The sequence below is a fragment of the Choloepus didactylus genome, chromosome 5 (genome assembly GCF_015220235.1).
Source record: "Choloepus didactylus isolate mChoDid1 chromosome 5, mChoDid1.pri, whole genome shotgun sequence".
NCBI lineage: Eukaryota > Metazoa > Chordata > Mammalia > Pilosa > Megalonychidae > Choloepus > Choloepus didactylus.
The window spans coordinates 76,061,892-76,081,658 of NC_051311.1; the positions used below are offsets into that span (position 1 = coordinate 76,061,892).

At 38.0% G+C, this 19,767-nt stretch overlaps 1 protein-coding gene across 1 annotated transcript in view; it reads right to left on the reverse strand.

The window, feature by feature from the left end:
* Positions 1-205: 205 nt before the first annotated feature.
* Positions 206-19,767, reverse strand: part of CFTR (CF transmembrane conductance regulator) — a 193,250-nt gene continuing 173,688 nt past the window's right edge. The window contains exons 24-27 of the mRNA XM_037836310.1: positions 13,111-13,200; positions 3,812-3,984; positions 3,074-3,179; positions 206-1,865 (exon numbers count right to left, since the gene is read on the reverse strand). Coding sequence (XP_037692238.1) covers positions 1,665-1,865; positions 3,074-3,179; positions 3,812-3,984; positions 13,111-13,200 — 570 coding nt within the window. The 3' untranslated portion in view covers positions 206-1,664. The remainder of the gene's footprint in view (positions 1,866-3,073; positions 3,180-3,811; positions 3,985-13,110; positions 13,201-19,767) is intronic.

Here is a 19,767-nt window from a genome sequence, read left to right on the forward strand (position 1 = left end):
AAAACAATAACCCTAAAGTTGTCGATTCATGGGTGGTTCTCAAAGAGTCTATATCTAAAAGAAAGATTCATGTTTTGTTGTTTCATAAAACCTCAGAGATTGGAATAAGAGACCAGAGAGACATGATTAATGACCACACCTGAAAAACAACTAATTTTCACACAAGTATGTGGATTTATTGATATTCTTATACAGTAATAAATAGAATGCAATTTTTTTAAGGGTTAGTTTGAAGTTGGGAAAGTGGTATGTCCTTGATTAAAGTAGTCAGATTCTGCAGTAGCATCTTTTTTTCGGAACTGTATTATGCTGGCCAAAAATTACACAGTTGCAAATTACACATCTGCATCATTCTGATGCTTCTCATCCCACCATAAAGGTGATTCTTGGTCCCTGGCCAATATTGCCCTAGGGTTCTGCCCCCTCTCCACCAGTTGTAACATAAGATAATATCATAAAAATAGCTAGTACCATAAAAAGTCAGCAATTCAAATATAAAAATTCTTTTATACAAATATAATTCATACATAATCATCTTAAAATACAGCATTGTTATATATGAGTTTGAAACATTATTAAAATAAATATTTCCTAGAGAAAATTTCATTTTCATCACAAAATTATAAAACAGAAGCATATAAAACTAATTCATTATTGACTCTTCTTCAGTATGTCCCCCATTCTGATATAAAGTATATATAGGTGGCCTGAAAATACATATCACCATATATATCTAGCCTTCAGATTTCATGTGTGTCTGTCTGCAGTGCTCCATGGCCTATCCACCTAGGCACTCTCTACCCGGAGCTTATGCTGTAAGCGGGTTTTCTGGCGCAAATCTGAACTAAAGCACTTTTCTAGTCATTCTTCTGTTCAGAACCCTTAGGAGCTTGTTACTTTCGAGAGGCTGGGGAAAGGCACAACTTCCGCATCCTCTGTTCCCTGCCTGTGGCCACAGCAGCTCCTTTCCTGGTAAGGGATGTGTTCTGATTATCTGAATTATTTGGATTTTTAGTAGAGCTGGATGGTACTAACCCTGAATTTCCAGGGTCAGGAAGTTCTCTTTTCTCACTGTCCATAAATATAAAATGGAGCATATTTTGATAGGCTGTCTTGTGACTCTCACGATATTCTGACACTTGTTTGGAAATGGGATACTCAGAGTGCTTAACAGACAATAGAGTTGAGTTTCTAAAATCTTGGAGGGAGGGGTGAAAGAGTGGATAGAAATTTAAGTAAACCACATTACTGGTTTAGTTAGTGGTTTATTTATTTTCCAGTTATCATTACTTAATCCTATCTCTAAATAATATGATTTCAGCTCTTCTCCAATAATACAAATTAATAAATTTCACTAGACAATCAAGCTGGCTGACATTTATAGTCACCTTTCCAACTACCACCAAAGGAAAAGTCTTCAGGAAAATCTGGCTTACAAAACAGAAGTGATAAATCTTCAAGGATTTGAAGTACCCTTTCACACAATTTAGCCATTGCCAGGAAGCCCTTTACCCAGACCCATATCAGCGTCATTAATTTGTCTTACTAAATTGTTTTCCTTTTTTAAAAACATTATTATTCTTCCTTGTTTTCTGAGGTAGAGGCAACTGTTACCTCCTCCAACTCCATAAGTGCGTCTCTATGGCAAATACTGGTCCTGCTCTCTAAAGTCTTGTTTCTTGTACTTCTTCTTCTGTCTCCTCCTTCAGGGCTGCGATTTTGGATCGAGACTTGTGCTTGCTGGAATTCCGGTGGGGGAAGAGCTTCATGCGGTCTGAGGGGCTGATCGCCTGCCGGAAAAGGCTCTTCTCCCTCAGCAGCTTCTGGATTGAATCGTACTGTCGCACTTGGTTCTCCTCTATGACCTAGGTAAGAAAGTGGCCATCAGTGAGATCTTGGACAGAAGGCAGGGCAGACCAGAGCAGGGACAGAAACTGGCAAAGGCTCAAAGGAAGATAAAGCCAAAAAGAAAACCCAGGCTCCCAAGGCTTGCATTTTGAGCTGTCAGGTATAACTGCTGAGTCTTCATGCTTTAAGGAGGTCCTACCATTTGGGCAATTCTGATGATTTTTCTATTTAGCAGCTGGAAGAATTTTTTTTTTTTTAATTATTATGGTACTGGGCAATGCCCTTCTTCAGAAAACTTTAGGGGAACTCAGAATGCTTTGAAAATAAGGATAATTCATGTTAGGCCCCTTACATAGTACCTTAAAAATCAGGGTAAGTCTACAGCATAACAAAGATATGAACTTCTTCTTCAACAGTGGATCTGAAGCTTAAAAATTCCCAGTTGGTCAGGATTGCCTGGATTTAATAAGCAACCTTTGCAGGATAAAGTTGAGCACACCCACAGCCAGAGGATGGAAGGGCTTTATTTAACTTCCTGAACGTGGCTGTAGCAGGTCAACAGGTTGCAAATCTACCCTCTAATCTGGCACCTGAAGCTTAGTAATCATCATAATTGTAACAATCCTTCAGTAAGGAAACTAGTTATCTCCAGGAGGCTCAACTCAAAAATCTTAACAGAAATGACATGCTGCATCATCTTCAGAACTTGCTTGTAACTAAATCCAATAGAATCTGTAAATATCACTTGAAGGAACCTAACAGTTTTGAAATCACAATGAGAAGGTGGCTGGGTGAGGTACTAACCTGAGTGCCAAATAATTAACAGAAAAATGAAATGAGCCTTTCAACCACTGCATTAAAGCCATGAATCAGATTGCAGGACAATCTGGGTCTGTCCTGGACCCACTTCAGGGGAGATTATTGATAGCATCAGGAGGGAGTTTTAAGAAATAGTAGTCTTTCTTATGACTTGGTCCCCAGATAAAGGGCTCAAAAAGCATAATATAGCCAATTTATTGATATAACTTGTAATTGCTGCCATTTTAGATTTATTGAAGTCCAACCTAATCTCATTGCTCAGGTTAAAGTGAGAAACTTGGGCAGCTATTTTGAGTAAAACAGGATGGCTGTATGACAAGATTCAAGGAAGAATGTGTACATTGCAGCAATCTGTTATCAAAAATTAAAGGAGAAATCAAATCTTAAGTAAATAGTAAATATTCACCAAAAATCGTTGACATTCCAACATTGCTTCAATCCTGTGTTCACAGAGGATTACTGTGCAATCAGTGAATGCTTGTTTTAGGGTTCTTCTAATGATTTGGTATGTTCTGGAAAAGAAAGAAAATGCCATGTATAGCATCACAGATTATCAATAATCTGTCTTTATCCTTCAAAGCTTGCCTATTCTTCTATTGATTTAATTCTTTAAATTGCTAATCTTTCTTTAAATACTTTTAACATAATGAGAATACAGAGTTAGCCACAATCAGCTTTCCAAGCATGAGGTAGATTCTAAGTTTCCATAAACAAATAAGTAGGACAAATATTTTGAGAATTTTTTTGCAAATGAGTACATTTTTCATTACGTGGAAGCTCCAGTAGTTCTCTATTTTGTATTATAATTATTTTATATGATATAAATAGAATATAAAGGAAAACCATATGGATCTGATTATGCCTATGTAACTAAGTATTTCATCATGTGTTGACAAGGGGGAAGAGTTTGTATGAAAATTCCAAAACTACACTCAGAATAGAACACATGACTCTTATTCTAGAAAATAAGCACTTACGCTCATGTCAAGGAGTGACTTTTCCACTGTGCAAGTGTTTCATATCTCAAGGGGGGGTCCTCCACTTGTAAACATGACAGCCTAATGGGGATTTGTGTCAACATGAAAGAGGCCTCAATAATTCAGCCCCCGCTGTATTATTAAATAGCAGGAATTCTGAAACTTACATTGGATCCAAATGAGCACTGGGTTCATCAAGCAGCAAGATCTTCGCCTTACTGAGAACAGATCTGGCCAAGCACATCAACTGCTTGTGCCCATGGCTTAGGACACAACCCCCATCCACAAGGACAAAGTCAAGCATCCCAGGAAACTGCTCTATTACGGATCTGAGTCCAACCTACAGAAGAGAGAGAAAATATCAGGCTTAGAGAGGGTAGTTCAAATTCCACGGGGTTAAAAACACTTAAGTTGAAAATCTAAAATAAACAGAAGGGTTTTAAAAGTTTACATTTCATATCAGCCCCCCTTCCCCTTCCACTATTTGGGTTTAATTGAGCAAAAATCTATTTATAATCTTGGCAGCTCTCAAGGATCATTGTAGGGCTAATTTTAGTTTTGTACTTCATTCAGGAAACTTTCAAGGAAGGCCTATTATGTGCCAAGCACCCTGATAGGGATTGAGGAAGTGTTAAATGATACATGGCCCCTGCAAGGCTCAGGGTTTATGAAGACATATGCAAATAATTAAATACAACTGAATACATGCTTTAATAGATACTATGTATAGAATGGAGTTACTCTTCATATCATGACAGATTCTTTTATGCTACCTTCTGTCTTCTACTGTGTCATAATGGATGATGGAAGGTAGCATAAAAGAATCAACTGGGGAGATTTTTAAAACTACAAATGGCACCCACCTCTAAAATTCATTAAAAAAATTGCAAGAAAATTAAGGAAATTGTGAAGTAAAAAAAAAAACTGAAATAGTGGCAAATTACTAGGAGCTTTAAAGATGCTTAGACATTGGGGGTGGATTGCAAGAGTTGTGCTAGGATCAATAGCTTATTTTTTTAAGCCAGATAGGAAAAAATAGGTTGAAAATGCAAATGAAATAAAGAAATCTAGTCTTTCCAAGTAAGACAACAAATTGCAGTCTTGACTTTTATCACTCATTAAATGTGTATTAAATGTTTATTCTTAACAAGTACTGCTGAATGAAATATAGGTAATCATCTCCTGCCTTGAGAAGTCTTGGATGTAGTAGGGGGGAGGCAGGATTATTAATGTAATATATTGTAAAATAGGCAGAATGAGATAATGACCTTAAGAAAGAATCTCATGAGTTCAACAATGAATTCAGATATGACTTGCATCACTGCGTTCATTCAGCAAATATTACTTGTATGCCTAGCATGTGTATTGTAGGTGATACTCCTTTCCTTGACTAGTCTCTTATTAAAGAATTCTCACTTTAGGAGAATTCATTAAATTTTGAAAAGAGGTGCTGAGAATGTAAGGAATGTAAACATATTAATTAGACAAGAAGGACTACTCTGATGTATCAACAAAGACTCAAATATAAAACTGCTTTCAGATCCAAGTAGCTGAGAATGTGAAGATGTTGGGCAGGGAGTTAGAGAATATGAATTCTTCCCTTCTGTCTTCAACTTCTTGCTTTTTATTGGTTTTAGCCTGTGAACCTACAAGTCTCTCCCTTTTTAAAACAAAAACTAAACTCTTTTAGCTGCCATTCAATATATACCCATTTTGTCACCTAAAAATCTCAAAAAATTAGTGTGTATCTGTGGTCTCCACTGCCTCACATTGCAGATCATTTTTTCCTTCTTAGAAACTCTTTTCCTTGGCTTAGCAGAAACCATACACTCTATGACCACTTCTTCCTATTATCATGTGTGGGCAATGCTCCCTCTATCTGTCCCTTGTCTTTCTCACCCCCAACTCTGCAGCTCTCCACCTGAGATCTCACTCATTTTTAGGGTATTGACTATCATCTATAAGCTAATGATTTTCAAATTTTTAGATGCAGTCCTGGACGTCTTCCAAATACTTTTAAAATCCTTCTCCTTGCCAACACTCTTCTAGCAACCCTAGTCTAAGCCACTGTCACCTCTTGAGCATTGTACTGCAAAATCTCAACGGGTCTTCCTGCCAATTCGCCACAAACACCCAAAGGGATGTTTCTAAAATGCAGGTATGACCGTCTCATTTCCCTGTTTAGCATTCCATGGTAGTTCTCTTCCCGACATATTCAAATCCCAGCACCTTCACATGGGAAAAAAAGGAATCCAGAACTGAATCCCTTTAACTCTTCCTTCCAGCAACACCAAGTATCATGTAGCTCCCCATATGCCTTGATGTTCTGAGATCTGTACCACTGCTCAGCCTGGAGTGCCCTTCCAAATATCCCTGATCATACTTTAGGGTGGTCAACAGGCCCCAAGGCATGGCAATACTTATGTGAGTTTCCCCTCTCAGACTGTGAGTTTCCTGAGAGCAAGGACATACATTCTTCAGCTCTGTAATCACCAGTTCCAAGGCTGGAAGCATTTCAACCTCAACAGATTCATGCATTCATTCAACAAATATGTACCGAGGTCCTAAAACACTGGCCAACCAAGCAGACAGCATGTTGATGAATGATGAATCAAAACTTAAGAATGAATGAAAATAATAAATGAATGAGTTCTGTAACTCTGCCAGTGTAGAGTGTGACCTGAGACAAGTCACTTCACCTGTTTACATGCCTTTTTTTCCCTCATTTTCAAGAAAAATTAAATTATAAAATTGGAAGTTCCTTAACCTTGATAAAGACATCAATGCTTTATTTCAGATCAATCATCAGTAATTGGAGATTTTTTTTTCTTTTTTTGTCAAATTACCCATCAAGAAAAGTAATGGTTAAAGACTGGAGCTCTGCAGTCAAACAAAATAGCTTTGAGTCTGTACTATACTCATTTGCTGATGACATCAGGTGTGCTCCTTTAAATTTCATTTATCTCACATATAAACAATGGGAAACATAATAGTATTGACTCATAAGGTTATAAGTGAATTGTTCTTAGGAAATGCACATGGAATTACTAAGCGTTTAAGGAGCATGATATGTACAATCTATTCTCAAGATAATTTATGTAAAGAGTTTCCCACAGAGTGTGGCACATGGCCAGCACTTAATGAATGGCAATTATTGTATCTTTGGAGCCTGGGAAATCCCAAGGACACAGGCCCAGTCAACAAGACATTGCTGATACGACAATGGGGTTTGTAGGATTTTCCCTTCACAGGTTGTCTTTGGAAGGAAGTTAGCAGGAAATATTACAATGCTATTATGTTCCATTGTATCCAGAGTTACAGGTTGAGATTTTGCTGTGAGGTGCATTCTCCCTCTAGATTCATACCAATCAGATACTAGTTTCCTAAGGCCATACTAAGAAAGCTCCATCACTGTATTGTAGACTGCACTTCTGTATGATAAAGAGATGAGCAAAGTGTGTGTGTTTTCCCTAGATGAAACTCTTTAATACATGTAAATAATTAAATACTTACATATATATTATGGTCAATATTTAAAGAACAAAATTTTAAATATGAATGACAGTGAAAGAGACCAATCTAGAGGGTATTTTGCAACATTTCTAGCCCACTGTTCTACCCACCATAAGGTATAGTGTACATATTCTCTAGAGAAAGATGCAATATAAATTAGAAAAACTTTAAATTTTGAAGTCAGTATATATTTAACAAATTTATCAAATACCTATTTTTTGCCAGATATTGTGATAGGCTTTGGAGAAAAAATGAGAAACAAGACTGACTAGCAATTATTATTGAAAGGATGCAAAGTTAATACCAACTATATGTGCTTATAAGAAAGGTTTAAATTAGTCTACCAATTATTTGGATGTAAATAACTGCTTAGTCATACATTCCTGTCATTGACACTTACTGAGGGTTTATCAAATTCTAGAAACTATGGCAGACCTGGGGTTTCAACAATGAATAACACCAGCCCTGTCTTGAAGGAGCCTGAAGTACATATAGAGAGAAAAATAGTAAGTGGGAAATAACTGTTCAAAGAGTTGAATGCTGTAATAGGGCTATGGGGGAAAAAAAACCTGAAATGGAAATTGCTATAGAGTTCATCTAATCACAGATCTTTAGCAGCAATGTGTGTGTGTGTGTGTGTGTGTGTGTGTGTGTGTGTGTGTGTGTGTAGTCTCCCTGCAATCTTATGTATACTACCATCACAAACCATTTTACAATAGATTAAAAATAAAAACAAATTTTAGATCAGTCCTGTCCAAACAAAGGTGAATTAAAAAATACTGAAATTAAAATTACTGGAATTAAAAATTTACTGGAGTTTACCACTTATATGAAATCACTAGACTATGCAAATTCAGAGAGACAGAAAGTAGAGTACAGGTTACCAGGGGCAGGGTAGGGAGTGGGAAGGGAGAAAGGGGAGTTAATGAATAATGGGTATAGGGTTTCTTTTTGGAGTGATGAGAAAGTTCTGTTAATAGATGGTGGTAAGTGTAGAACAACATTGTAAGTGTGATTAACCCCACTAAACTGCATGCTTGGGAGTATTTTAGTTGGGATAATTCACATTGCATGTAGGTTTCCATATTTATAAAAGAAGAAGAGAGACTAGAGACAATAATGACTAAATACTATACATGCTGGACTGAATCTAACAACAGAGCAGAAAGCGTGCAAAAGGATATTATTGGGACATATGAAAAAACTGGAGTGTAGACTGTAAGCTTTATATTAATGCTAAGTGTCTTGAACTTAATAACTGTACCTAAGGCGGTTACATAAGTGAATTGTTCTTAGGAAATGTACATGGAATTATTAAGTGTTTAAGGAGCATGATATGTACAATCTACTCTCAAATGTTTAGAAAATAGATAGGCAGGCAGACAGATGGACAGACAGAGAGATGGATGGATAGATAGAATGATATGATAAATGTATTATTTACATTAAAAGTTGTTGGATCTAGGTATCTGAGTAGGGGGATGTATGTTGGAGTTCTCTGTATGCAGTTCGTATTATTTTGCAACTGTCCTGTAAGTTGAAATATTTCAAAATAAAAAGCATTTAAAAAATACTGGAATCAAAACTTTGCTAATTGTTCTCATTCCAACACAGCATTTAATAAAAATAAAAGCATCAGTTGTTTGTGGATATAAACAACTCTTCTTAGGACAAAAGAATTTGCTAGCTTTCTTCTGTTGAGCTGATATATTGATTGTAACTCCCAAATTGCTATTTATCAAGAAGCAATTTTATTTTGCAGCATATAAAAGTTAAAAAAATAAAGCATGGCAGTCTGTAAAGTGTCTGGTATTTTCTTCACAATGATGACTTGCTATTGCTACATTTTGGTAATGCTTTTATGGAACAAGAATTTGCTCTTGTGACGAGGAAGCATGAAAAAATCAGAAAAGTGAATTGTAGTGGAGTGAACAGTCTGTTTGTGAGCAGTGATAAAAATAGACATTATCAACTCTTTTAGACACTTTTTTTGCTACTCTGCAGGTTTTCCAGGGCACATTTTCAACTGAAAAGGCCACCATTTCTGCGATTTAGCTTGCTCTCTAGAGCACCTTACCTGACCATCAATTGATGTGTGTATGAGGAAGGACACTAGTTTATAAGTAATCTGAAAAGCTAACAATTACCAAAAAAGCCTTCATTCTAAAATCAACAGACGTGGTGCTCAGATTATGGATAACACTGAGATAGCCCACTTTGTTGAAACAGCCTGTGAACTAGGAGTCGGGCAACCTGCTCTGTTCCTGCACCCAGCAGCACCTTAGCCAAGTCACTCAGACTTCTTGAGGCTCAGTATCGCCACGCTAAATGGGGATAGTAATACTTATTGTGTATCAATCACAAGGTTGTTTTGATGATATAGTACACATGAAAACACTTTGTCCATGAAAGCACCATTCATTCATTCATTCTTCAATCAATCAGTCTTTACTGAACACCATCCATATGCCCAACACTATTCTAGGCATTGGAAATTCACAATCGTTAATAGAACATGATCCCTGCCCTCCTCCAGTAGGGGGCATGGACAGGTAAAGAGATAAATCTCTATGCGGTGTGAGAAATCTTGTGAAAGAGGTAGATTTATAGTGTACCCTTTGTAATGGCTCTTCCCTCAGATCCAGAGCCGCAGGGAAATTTTCCTGGCAGAAGCGCCATCTCAGGAGAGACCTGAGTAGGAGCAGGTACTGAAGGGCTGGGGAAAGTTTTCCAGCTACAAAGAACAGCATCTGAAAAGCTTCTGGAGAGCAGAGAGCACATGGTGCTTTACAGAAATCAAAAGAAATTCAGTATGCAGAATCATGGGAAGTGGGAGAGGTGGGAAAGTGAGTTTAGGGAGGGAGTCAAAGAGAAATCATGAAGGTGTTTGTAAGCCACCTTAAGGAATGCAGACTTTGTCTCCAGGGCAGTAAGGAGCCATAAGAAGGTGAGAAACAAGTGATCAGATCTGTGGTTTAAAAAAAAGTCAAGGGGCAGAGTTGACTGTAGGGAACCAATGAAAAGCAAACCAGCTAGGAGCCGCCTATTTCAGAAATCCATGTGGGAGATAGTAGTGGGGTCAGGTGAAGTTGGAGAAAAGTGAATGCATTCTAGATATCTGTAGGAAATAAATGGTAGGGCTTGATGTATGGGGGCCGATGGATGGGTCCTAGGCCTCAGCGTTGGGCAACTGGAGGGTGGCGATGACGTTCACTGAGATTTGGCACCTAGGACCAGTGTGGGGTGGGGCAGATAAGAAACTCACTCATAGATATAAGGTGCTTGTCTGTGCCAAGAGGTCTAACAGGCAGAGGAACAGATAGGGAGCTCCGGGAACAGGCAGATTTGGGTCATCAACAAAAAGAGATTAGAGTCAAGAGGATGCATGAGTTTTCCCGGGAAGAATAAGTAAAGTGAGACAAAGATAAGGATTCCGTGGAGCAACAACATTTAAGGGATGACCAGGTAAAGACCAGAAGGAAACATTTTACTAGCTAACATTTACTTAGCTATCTGTTATTTGCCAGGCACTCGGCTAGGCTGATTATACATACAAGTCCTAAAATTTATAACAACCCTTCCAATTTATTGGGCCACAGTGCTAGGGATCTGTTTTTTTGTTTGTTTGTTAGCTTGTTTGTTTTTACCTTGGGATTCAGTCTTTGGTGAGATTTTCTTTGGTCTAGGCAACTGGTAAAGTCAGTTTGACACTGCTTTTGGTGGGGAAAGTTGTCCAGGCCTGAGAAGTTTATGGGATAGGAAAATTAGACCACCTCAGTTTTAGGTCTTAGACAGAAACTCTCTTTCCCTCCCTTAGCTCTGCTTTAATTCATCTACAGAGTGATTAGGTGCAGAGGGCCAAGATGAACGTGTGGGCCTAGGTGCAGAGGTACAAGGGGCTCTCTTGGCCAGTTTTGGTTCGATACCTTAGAGCTGGGAACTAAGCAGGAGGTTTCATGGTTTCACAAAATCTAGTCTGTATCAGCAAGGATCAGATTCTGCACTGGAGCTTGGTTAAAGTCCAAGATAGGAATGGATTTCTTGGCCTAGCATTGTCACTGTGTGCTCTTTATTTCCACATGAGGGAAGGGGAATTCTGCAGGAGGTGCTGTTGGGATAAGATTTAGGTGTTTGGCTATCTGCCATCGCTCTGTTTCATCTCACTGTTTCATCTCACTCTAGAGATGTGATTCACACCAAGGTCACAGACAGGACTAGATAAGATGACATGCACCCCAGTTTGCCCAGGACAGTTCTGGTTTATACCCTTTGTACCATCATCCAGTTTAGAGTTTGACACATTCAAAAATGTTCCAATTTGTACAATAAAGTATATGATTAACCATATAGACTTAAATCCTAAGCATAGTAACTTTTCTGCTTCTCTAGACTGTTTATTTGTTTTATGCCATTCTGGGGCCTCTTCAACAAAAACTTATCACTACTATTCAAAGCACATGGCATTAATGTTAGGAAAACATCATCTCTGAACATGAACAGCAAATTATTAAAACGGGGCTCAGTAAAGAGATATACCTCAAATAAAGATCTAAATAGGTAAAATTTTTGCATTATATTGGTATTGAAAATCTCAACTGTATCTTCCAAGGTTTCAGAATTTTTTTTTCTTCCTTCTTTCCTGTAAATTTTATTGTGACTTGGCAATGCTTGTAGATTTTATGAAGTTTAATGTCTTCATTTTCAAGTTTCTCTCCCTCCCCATTGGGCTTCATATAGTTTATTCTCTGAAGTCATACCAAAGATCTTAAAATGTATCGCCTGCAATTTAGTTAATGTTTTCTTTAAAACCCTTGTGCTTGTTGAGTAATAAGGAAACTTTGATAATGAAAACGGTTAATCTAAGTGCATTTTATGGGGGGCACGTTAGGGTTGGGCACTCAACGGGTAAGTGTTTAACACTTACAGGCATCTCAAAGCTCCTGGCAAGGTCCATGCTGAAAGGAGGCAGAAAGTGAAAAACTATTTGGAATAAGCAGAATTGGACCACAAGACCAAAGGCACAGAAAACAGTGGAATAAAGTTGTTTTCTAAGACCTCTGAGTGTCAGCATTCTTAGGTTTCATAGTTCTAGTCTGCCACCATCCAGAGCTTTGAGTTTGAACCCCAGGTTTAATGAAATAGAACAATTTTTTTTTAATATGAAGTCTATATGTAAAGAATTATCAGTTTACAGCTAATGTGTTCTGATCAGGGAACCAAGAACTTTCCTCTATCTCTCCTGCCCTCCAAAATTCCTCTATCTAATACCCTCAATTATTGCGTAAATGAACACCTTTGGGGAAACACAAGGTGTTATTTAGGAATTTTGATTCCCTTTTTGTCCATATATTTCCAATATGGTATCCTAATGACCTCAAAGGGTGGCATAGACTTCATTTAGGTCATTGCCATTTCACTTGGTGCTCATAGAAGGTGACTCCTGGTGGTCTCAGAGAAGACTACATACATCTGCAGATGTTCTAAAATGATCATCAGCCTTCTGTGCTAAACCCATGCTTCCTAGAGAGTAGTACATCATATCAAACCAAAACCTCCTTGTAGTGCTGGGAAAGCTTCAGAACCCAAAGGGAATGTAGATAAGAAGGTGTGGAGGCATGATCCCTTATATCAAAGATAAACTGAGTGCATTGTAGCCATCTGGGTCTCTCCTAGTTCTATCTCTTTGATGCACCTTGGTTCAGGAAGAAGCCCAAAGTCACATTGTCTATGGGACTTGAGAGACAGAGCCTTAATTGTTGACGATTAAGGGGAGGTCTAATTCAAAGTGCTCCATGCTCCAGTTGTATTAGGGTACTCCTTTTTAAGACTGTGCACACACACACACTTACACACAAAGGTAGGTGTACAAAATTATCTCAGCTATAACAATCATATGTACATGAGCTAACTTTTTCATTCTAGGGTTCAAAATTATTAAAGTCTCCATCCTTACCTCATCTGCAACTTTCCATATTTCTTGATCACTCCACTGTGCATAGGGATCCAGGTTTTTTCTAAATGTTCCAGAAAAGATAAATACTTTCTATAATAATAAGGAAAAAAGAGGAAAGCATGAATAACCTACACATATTTTTACTTTTCCCTTATTTTATTATGATATATTTCAAGCAGAAAAAATATTTAAAATACAAAAATCACCCATGCACTTACCCTCCAATCTTGTCAAATTTTAATATTTCGCTCTGTATAGTTTTTAAGAAATGAAAATATTATGGTGACATTAGAACACTTTTCTAATCCCAATCTCTTCAGGATAAAGAAATTAATTGTAAATGATGAGAAATTAATTTTGTTTTATTCCTAGCAGTATTCCTTATTATAGGTAAATATAAAATTAAACTAAAAAAAAAAAAGAATAAATATGTGGGTTATAATTAACTTACTAGAACAAATTCCTATTTTGTTCTAATGTATTTTCTACAGATTTCTTTTTAAAAATCTAGTTTTCTAAGTGATTTTGAAATTGTTTTAACTTACAGACACTTATTTAAACACATATTTGTCTGGTCTATAAACCAAAGCATAACTCTATTTACATGAGCAGATAGGCACAGGAGAGGTTCACAACTTAGAAATCAGAGAAAGAATGGAAATTAAATATTTATTCAACTGAACACACTTTACAGATAAGATCAGTTCCACTGAAGTGATAAAATGACATTCTCATGCCCTGCAAGGAGCATTGCACAGCTATCACCCTGAGACTCTACTTGCCATATCACTGTCTACTTAGGAATTGCCTGTATGATTAAAAATGTTTTAAAAGAAAATTGCTGTCTCATTGGGAGATGCTGATACAGTAATACTTTTTATGTTGATGCTTAAAAAAATTTTTTCTTGTTTTTTCTTTTGCCTTTGGTTAATAACATTGAGTAAGAGAAATTAAGAACTAAATTTCTTGAAGCCATTTAGCTTTCACAAATCACCTTAGACTGAGAAAGAATGCTCAGTGCCCACCTGGTCTGCAAAGGACGGCACAAAGAAGTCTGCCCCAGATTAATGGTGTTCTGTGCCTCTCAGGCAGAACGAGACTATCCTCACCGTTGCAGCCAAGTTCAGAGAGGGTCATATTGGAAACTTCATCCCCCGGGGCATAATTTATGGCTTTAAGAACAAAGCTGTTGCCAAATATCTCAGGAACCCTCTGGAAAGGGCAATAAAAAGTCTAATGCTGATATTTTTCAATTTCTCATCATCAAAAAAAAAGCACCTTCTTACCATTATAAAGCACATGAGGGTGTCTACATTGCTTTACAGAAGTAGATATGCTATGAAGATTTTTTAAAACATAAAATTATATATATATGTATGTGTTTATATGTACATATATGAAGAATATATTTGTGCATCCTCCTCCAAGCTTCCAAGTAAATGAAAGTAATGTCCAAATATGTCCAAATAAGCTGAAGAGAACAGACAAAGGGCACAAAGGCTTTATTGTGAGAATTCTGACAAACTAAAGAGAATTAAATGAGAAGTGGCTGTGAGAACTTGTCAAGTCATTATTTAAGCAATTGGGTTTCTGTAGTACCTAAAGTTCAAAGACTTGCAAATGAGATTTTGCAATTTATTGGTCTTTCTTTTTTTCTTTTTATGCTGTGGTCCTTTATGTAAAAAGCTTTGGACAGCATACTACATGCTTCAGACAAGATATCTCACTGGAAAGGACGAAGCTGGCACACTGAGCTCCCAGTTATAACAGATTTACCATGTTCCAGGCCCTGAGACAAATTCTTTACACGTGTTCATCTTCATGCCAGCCTAACGAGGTAGAGCCTATTTTTATACATGAATAAATTGTGGCTGGGAGAAGGTAAGTGACTTGCCCAAGGTCTCTCAGCTACTGGACAGTAAAGCTGTAATTCAAATTCACGGGTGTTTGTCTCCAAACTAGTGCCCCTCACCACCACAGCAAACTGCTTCAAGTCCTACAAGAACAAGTTTTTTCCAATCTGGAGCTCAGGTGACATTACAGGTGGGGCAGGAGCAGCCCAATGGGTCTGTGAAGAGCCCATCAGCGCTCAGCAGAATATTCTTCAAGGTGCGCTCTACCCCTCTGGCAATTGGCTTGGTCCCTGCACTGTGAATGATGAGATTAGCTTCCTCTTCCTCCTCAGGACAGGGGCTGATGGATTTCACATGGGCTACAGGAGACTCACACATCCAGCAGAACAGCATAGAGAAACGGTTGAGTTTGGACAAAGTGGAACAATGTCATCATCCTGGAGGACTGTGGGTGGGTGGGGGCCAAAGGTATTACAGCATCACAACAGACAAAGCAGTTATTAAAGGCAATGTGGCTTGCAAAGATGCCCTAGTGATGCAGTTCTGGCCTGATAGATACGTCCACAAACATGATCCCCAGTGTTCTCAAGTCAACTCTACCTCTAGGCTTCCCCATCTCAGTATATGGTATCTTTCTGACTTTAATTCAAGAACCCCAGGAGTCATCCATGACTTACCCTTCTTCCTGACTCACCCAAATTTAGTCAGTCACCAGTCCTGCAGATTGTTTTCCCCAAATATACCTCAAATCTCTCTACCTTTCTATATCTATTGCCACTACATAGTCCAAGACAACAACATCTCTCTCTCTCTGGACCACTGCCAAGCCTCCTAATTGATTTCTTCCCTTTCACCCTGGTCTCCCTTCCAGTCCATTTTCATTTAGCAGTCAAAGCAGTTTACAGTTATAAATCGAACTAGGTCATTAACCTTTAAAAAACACTTCAATGGCTCTCCATTACACTTGGGGTAAAATGTAAAAGCCTTAAGATGGCCTACAAGAACCTTTGTGTTTTATCCCCTTCCACTTCTGGTGCAGTTAGTGCCCTTCTTCACTTCTTCACTTTTTTACTCCCACCTCACTGGCTTTCTTTCACTTCCTCCAACACTTTCTCCAACAGAGATACTCTTTGTTGCCTCATTTTCTTCAGGCAATTTCTTCCCTCTGCCTGAGAATCTTATCCCTTACATTCTTCTGGCAAACTACTAAATCCTTCAGGTCTCAAATTAAATCTCACTTTCTCAGGGGCATCTTTCTTGATCCTGAAAACCAAAGAAATTCCCCTGATAAATGGTCTCATGGCATCTGTATTTGATTTTCATAGCTTATAGTGAATATTAAAATTATATATGAATTTGTGAGTATTTTGTTTTTAATGTCCATTTCTCCTACTAGACTATAACTTTGCTATGTACACTTGTGCTTAGCACAGGGCTTTGTACATAGCATTTTTTCAATAAGTGTTGCAAGATTGAATGAATGAGCTGATAAAAACTAAAAGTATTTTAAATAATTATAGACAGGGTCCAGCACATGTTATTTTTCTTCCTTCTGGAAGAACAGTTGCTGAAATTCATCATCTTTAAAGGAGTAATACTAACAATCTACTAACAATCTATTAAAACTTTGATCTTTGTTTATAACTTCTTAAGAAATGACATGCCTAATCTTTTCTCATAATAGCCTAATAATTTATATAGAATGTATATTAAATGCATATTTATATATTCTATAAAATTAATTATATTTAAAATAGATACGAATTTAAAATATGAAGGAAGAAAGCTGTTTGCTGAAATTAGACATCTAAAAGTTTTAGGTGTGGTGGATTTGATACCATTCAGAAATTCTCTAGGTCTTTTGTTCACAGTCCATGTTCTAGCATTAAAATAATGACGTCAGTACTCCTTTAATTTTAAAGAAAAATTAACTGAACAAATTGGTTCAGTTAGAATTCAATTTCATACTATTAATCAGATATTCCATTTCTGTCTTATAAATATTATCTGGCACTCTATTATTATCAGGGGGGACATTAGGTTCTTAGATTTCTTTTCCAAACTGTTTGAACTTTTTCACAAACTCATCTGTAAAGCCAAAAGATCCTTGGAGGTCATTTAAGTCCTCTTCCCTGGTTTACAAATGAAACAGCCAAAGCCCTGAGAAGTTACATGGTTTGGCCACCGTGACAGTGTCAGACTGAATGTTTGTGCAGCAAAAAAATACACCTGAAACTGTATATCAAAAGATCCTGTATCCCCCTTTTATGCAATTGTTCACAAGTAGGAAAGTTAAGATGTGCAAATACTTGGTATTTATTTAATGTCACTATGGTATAAAGAGAAATTCGTGACTAATCTCTTTCCTGAAGCTGCCTTCCCTACTCAGTGGAAATTGTTGAGCCTTCGTGGAGTGCTTAGAGAGCTGGCTGCAGATACCTGCAACAGGCATTATGTTTAGCTTGGATCTCAAGTGAAAAGCAAAAAAGCAATAGGGCTACTGTGGTGACTGAATGTAATAACAATTAAATAAAGAGGAGGAAGGACTCTTTATCCTTAAGCATATAGTGCTGTTTTGTTCTGGCCCAGAAGGGAAATATATATATAGTTCAATTAAAATGTAGCCCAAATATTTATAAGCATCACTGTGACTCTGAACTCTCTTTCTGGAAAATTCTACAAAGTTTTCTTGTAAGTTAAATCTTTACATTAAAAATCTATCCAGGGATCTAAGATGGCGGCATAGAGAGGAGTGGAAGCTAAGTAGTCCCCCTGGAACAACTAAAAAAAAACAGAAACAACTAGTAAATAATCCAGAATAACTTCAGGGGGACAAATGTGACCGTCTATTCATCATACACCAACCTGAATTGGGAGGAATGCCCGAGATCACAGTAAAAATCTGTAAGTAAAACCTGCAGATTCAAATCGGGAGACCCCTCCCCCACAGCCCGAGCTACAAAGCCTTGTGGTGCCAGAGAGAAGCTTTCTCCCAGCAAGCAAATATAGCTCAGCTGAGCTCCAACTGGGGTTTTAATTAGTGAGTGTGAACTGCTCACTAGGAGGTACAAATCCCCAACAAGCAGACAGAGGCTTTGGCTGACAATTGACCTTGGAGAGACAGAGGGTCACCTCGGACTAGCTCTGAAGGGGACTCTCTGTTCCTTTTTCAGCTCAGTGGAGAAAGCCTCAGCCATTTTCAGTTCCCAGTTCTGAGACCCAGACAAGGGTATAGCACAGGCAAAGAGAGACCATTGAAATGCTAATGACCTCCCCCTAGGGCATCTATCTTCTCTAAGAGGAAAGGGGTGGGGCCCAGCTCTACTACCTGCCTTTCATTCAGTACTTGGGGTAAAAGAGCCACACCTTCTCACACCAGTCAAGAATTATAGGCTAACAGGTGCCACCTGCTGGGCAGAAAAGCACAGTGACCGGAGGCATCAGAGGGTGTACCAATTTTCTAAGACACACCCTCGGGGAAACCAGATACTGAATATTTCTTCCTTCTGGAACCTTAGCCCCTTCTGGTCTGGGGACACCTGATTGGGGTAACCAAGGAAACCATGCCTAGACAACAGAAAACTACAACCTACACCAAGACAAATGAGGTTATGGCCTGGTCAGGGGAACAAACTTGCACTTCAACTGTGATGCAGGAATTGAAACAACTAATAATAAGTCAATTCAAAAGGTTTAGGGAAGATATGGCAAAAGAGAGGAAGCATATAATGAAAACACAGGACATACATAAGGTAGAAACTGAAAGTTCAAAAAACCAGCTGGCAATCTATGGAAATGAAAGGCACAGCACAAGAGATGAAAGACACACCAGAAACATACAACAACAGATCTCAAGAGGCAGAAGAAAACACTCAGGAACTGGAGAACAAGGCACCTGAAAGCCTACACACGAAAGACCAGATAGAGAAAAGAATGGAAAAATATGAGCAACGTCTCTGGGAATTTAAAGACAAAACAAAAAGCAAGAATTTACATGTCATTGGTGTCCCAGAAGGAGAAGAGAAGGGAAAAGGGGAAGAAGCAATAATAGAGGAAATAATCCATGAAAATTTCCCATCTCTTATGAAAGACACAAAATTACGGATCGAAGAAGTGCAGCGTACCCCAAACAGAATAGATCTGAATAGGCCTATGCCAAGACACTTAATAATCAGATTATCAAACATCAAAGATAGAGAGAGAATCCTGAAAGCAGCAAGAGAGAAACGATCTATCACATACAAAGGAAGCTTGATAAGACTATGTGTGGATTTCTCAATAGAAACCATGGAGGCAAGAAGGAAGTGGAGTGATATATTTAAGATACTGAAAGAGAAAAGCCACCAACCAAGAATCCTATATCCAGCAAAACTATCCTTCAGATATGAGGGAGAGCTTAAAATATTCTCTGACAAACAGACAATGACTGAGTTTGTGAACAAGAAACCTGCTCTACAGGAAACACTAAAGGAAGCACTGCAGACAGAAAGGAAAAGACAGGAGTGAGAGGTCTGGAAAACAATTTTGGGAGATAGTAGCACAGCAATGTAAGTACACTGAACAAAGGTGACTGTGAGTATGGTTGAAAGAGGAAGGCTGGGATCATGTGGGACACCAGAACAAAAGATGAAAGACTGGGACTGTGCAACTCAGGGAAACCTAGGGTGTTCAATGATTGTAATAAAAGGTACAAATATGTTTTTACATGAGGTAGAACAAATGAATGTAAACATTGCAAGGTGTTAAAAATAGGGTGGGATTGGGGGGAAAATACAATCAATGCAAACTAGAGGCTAGAATTAAC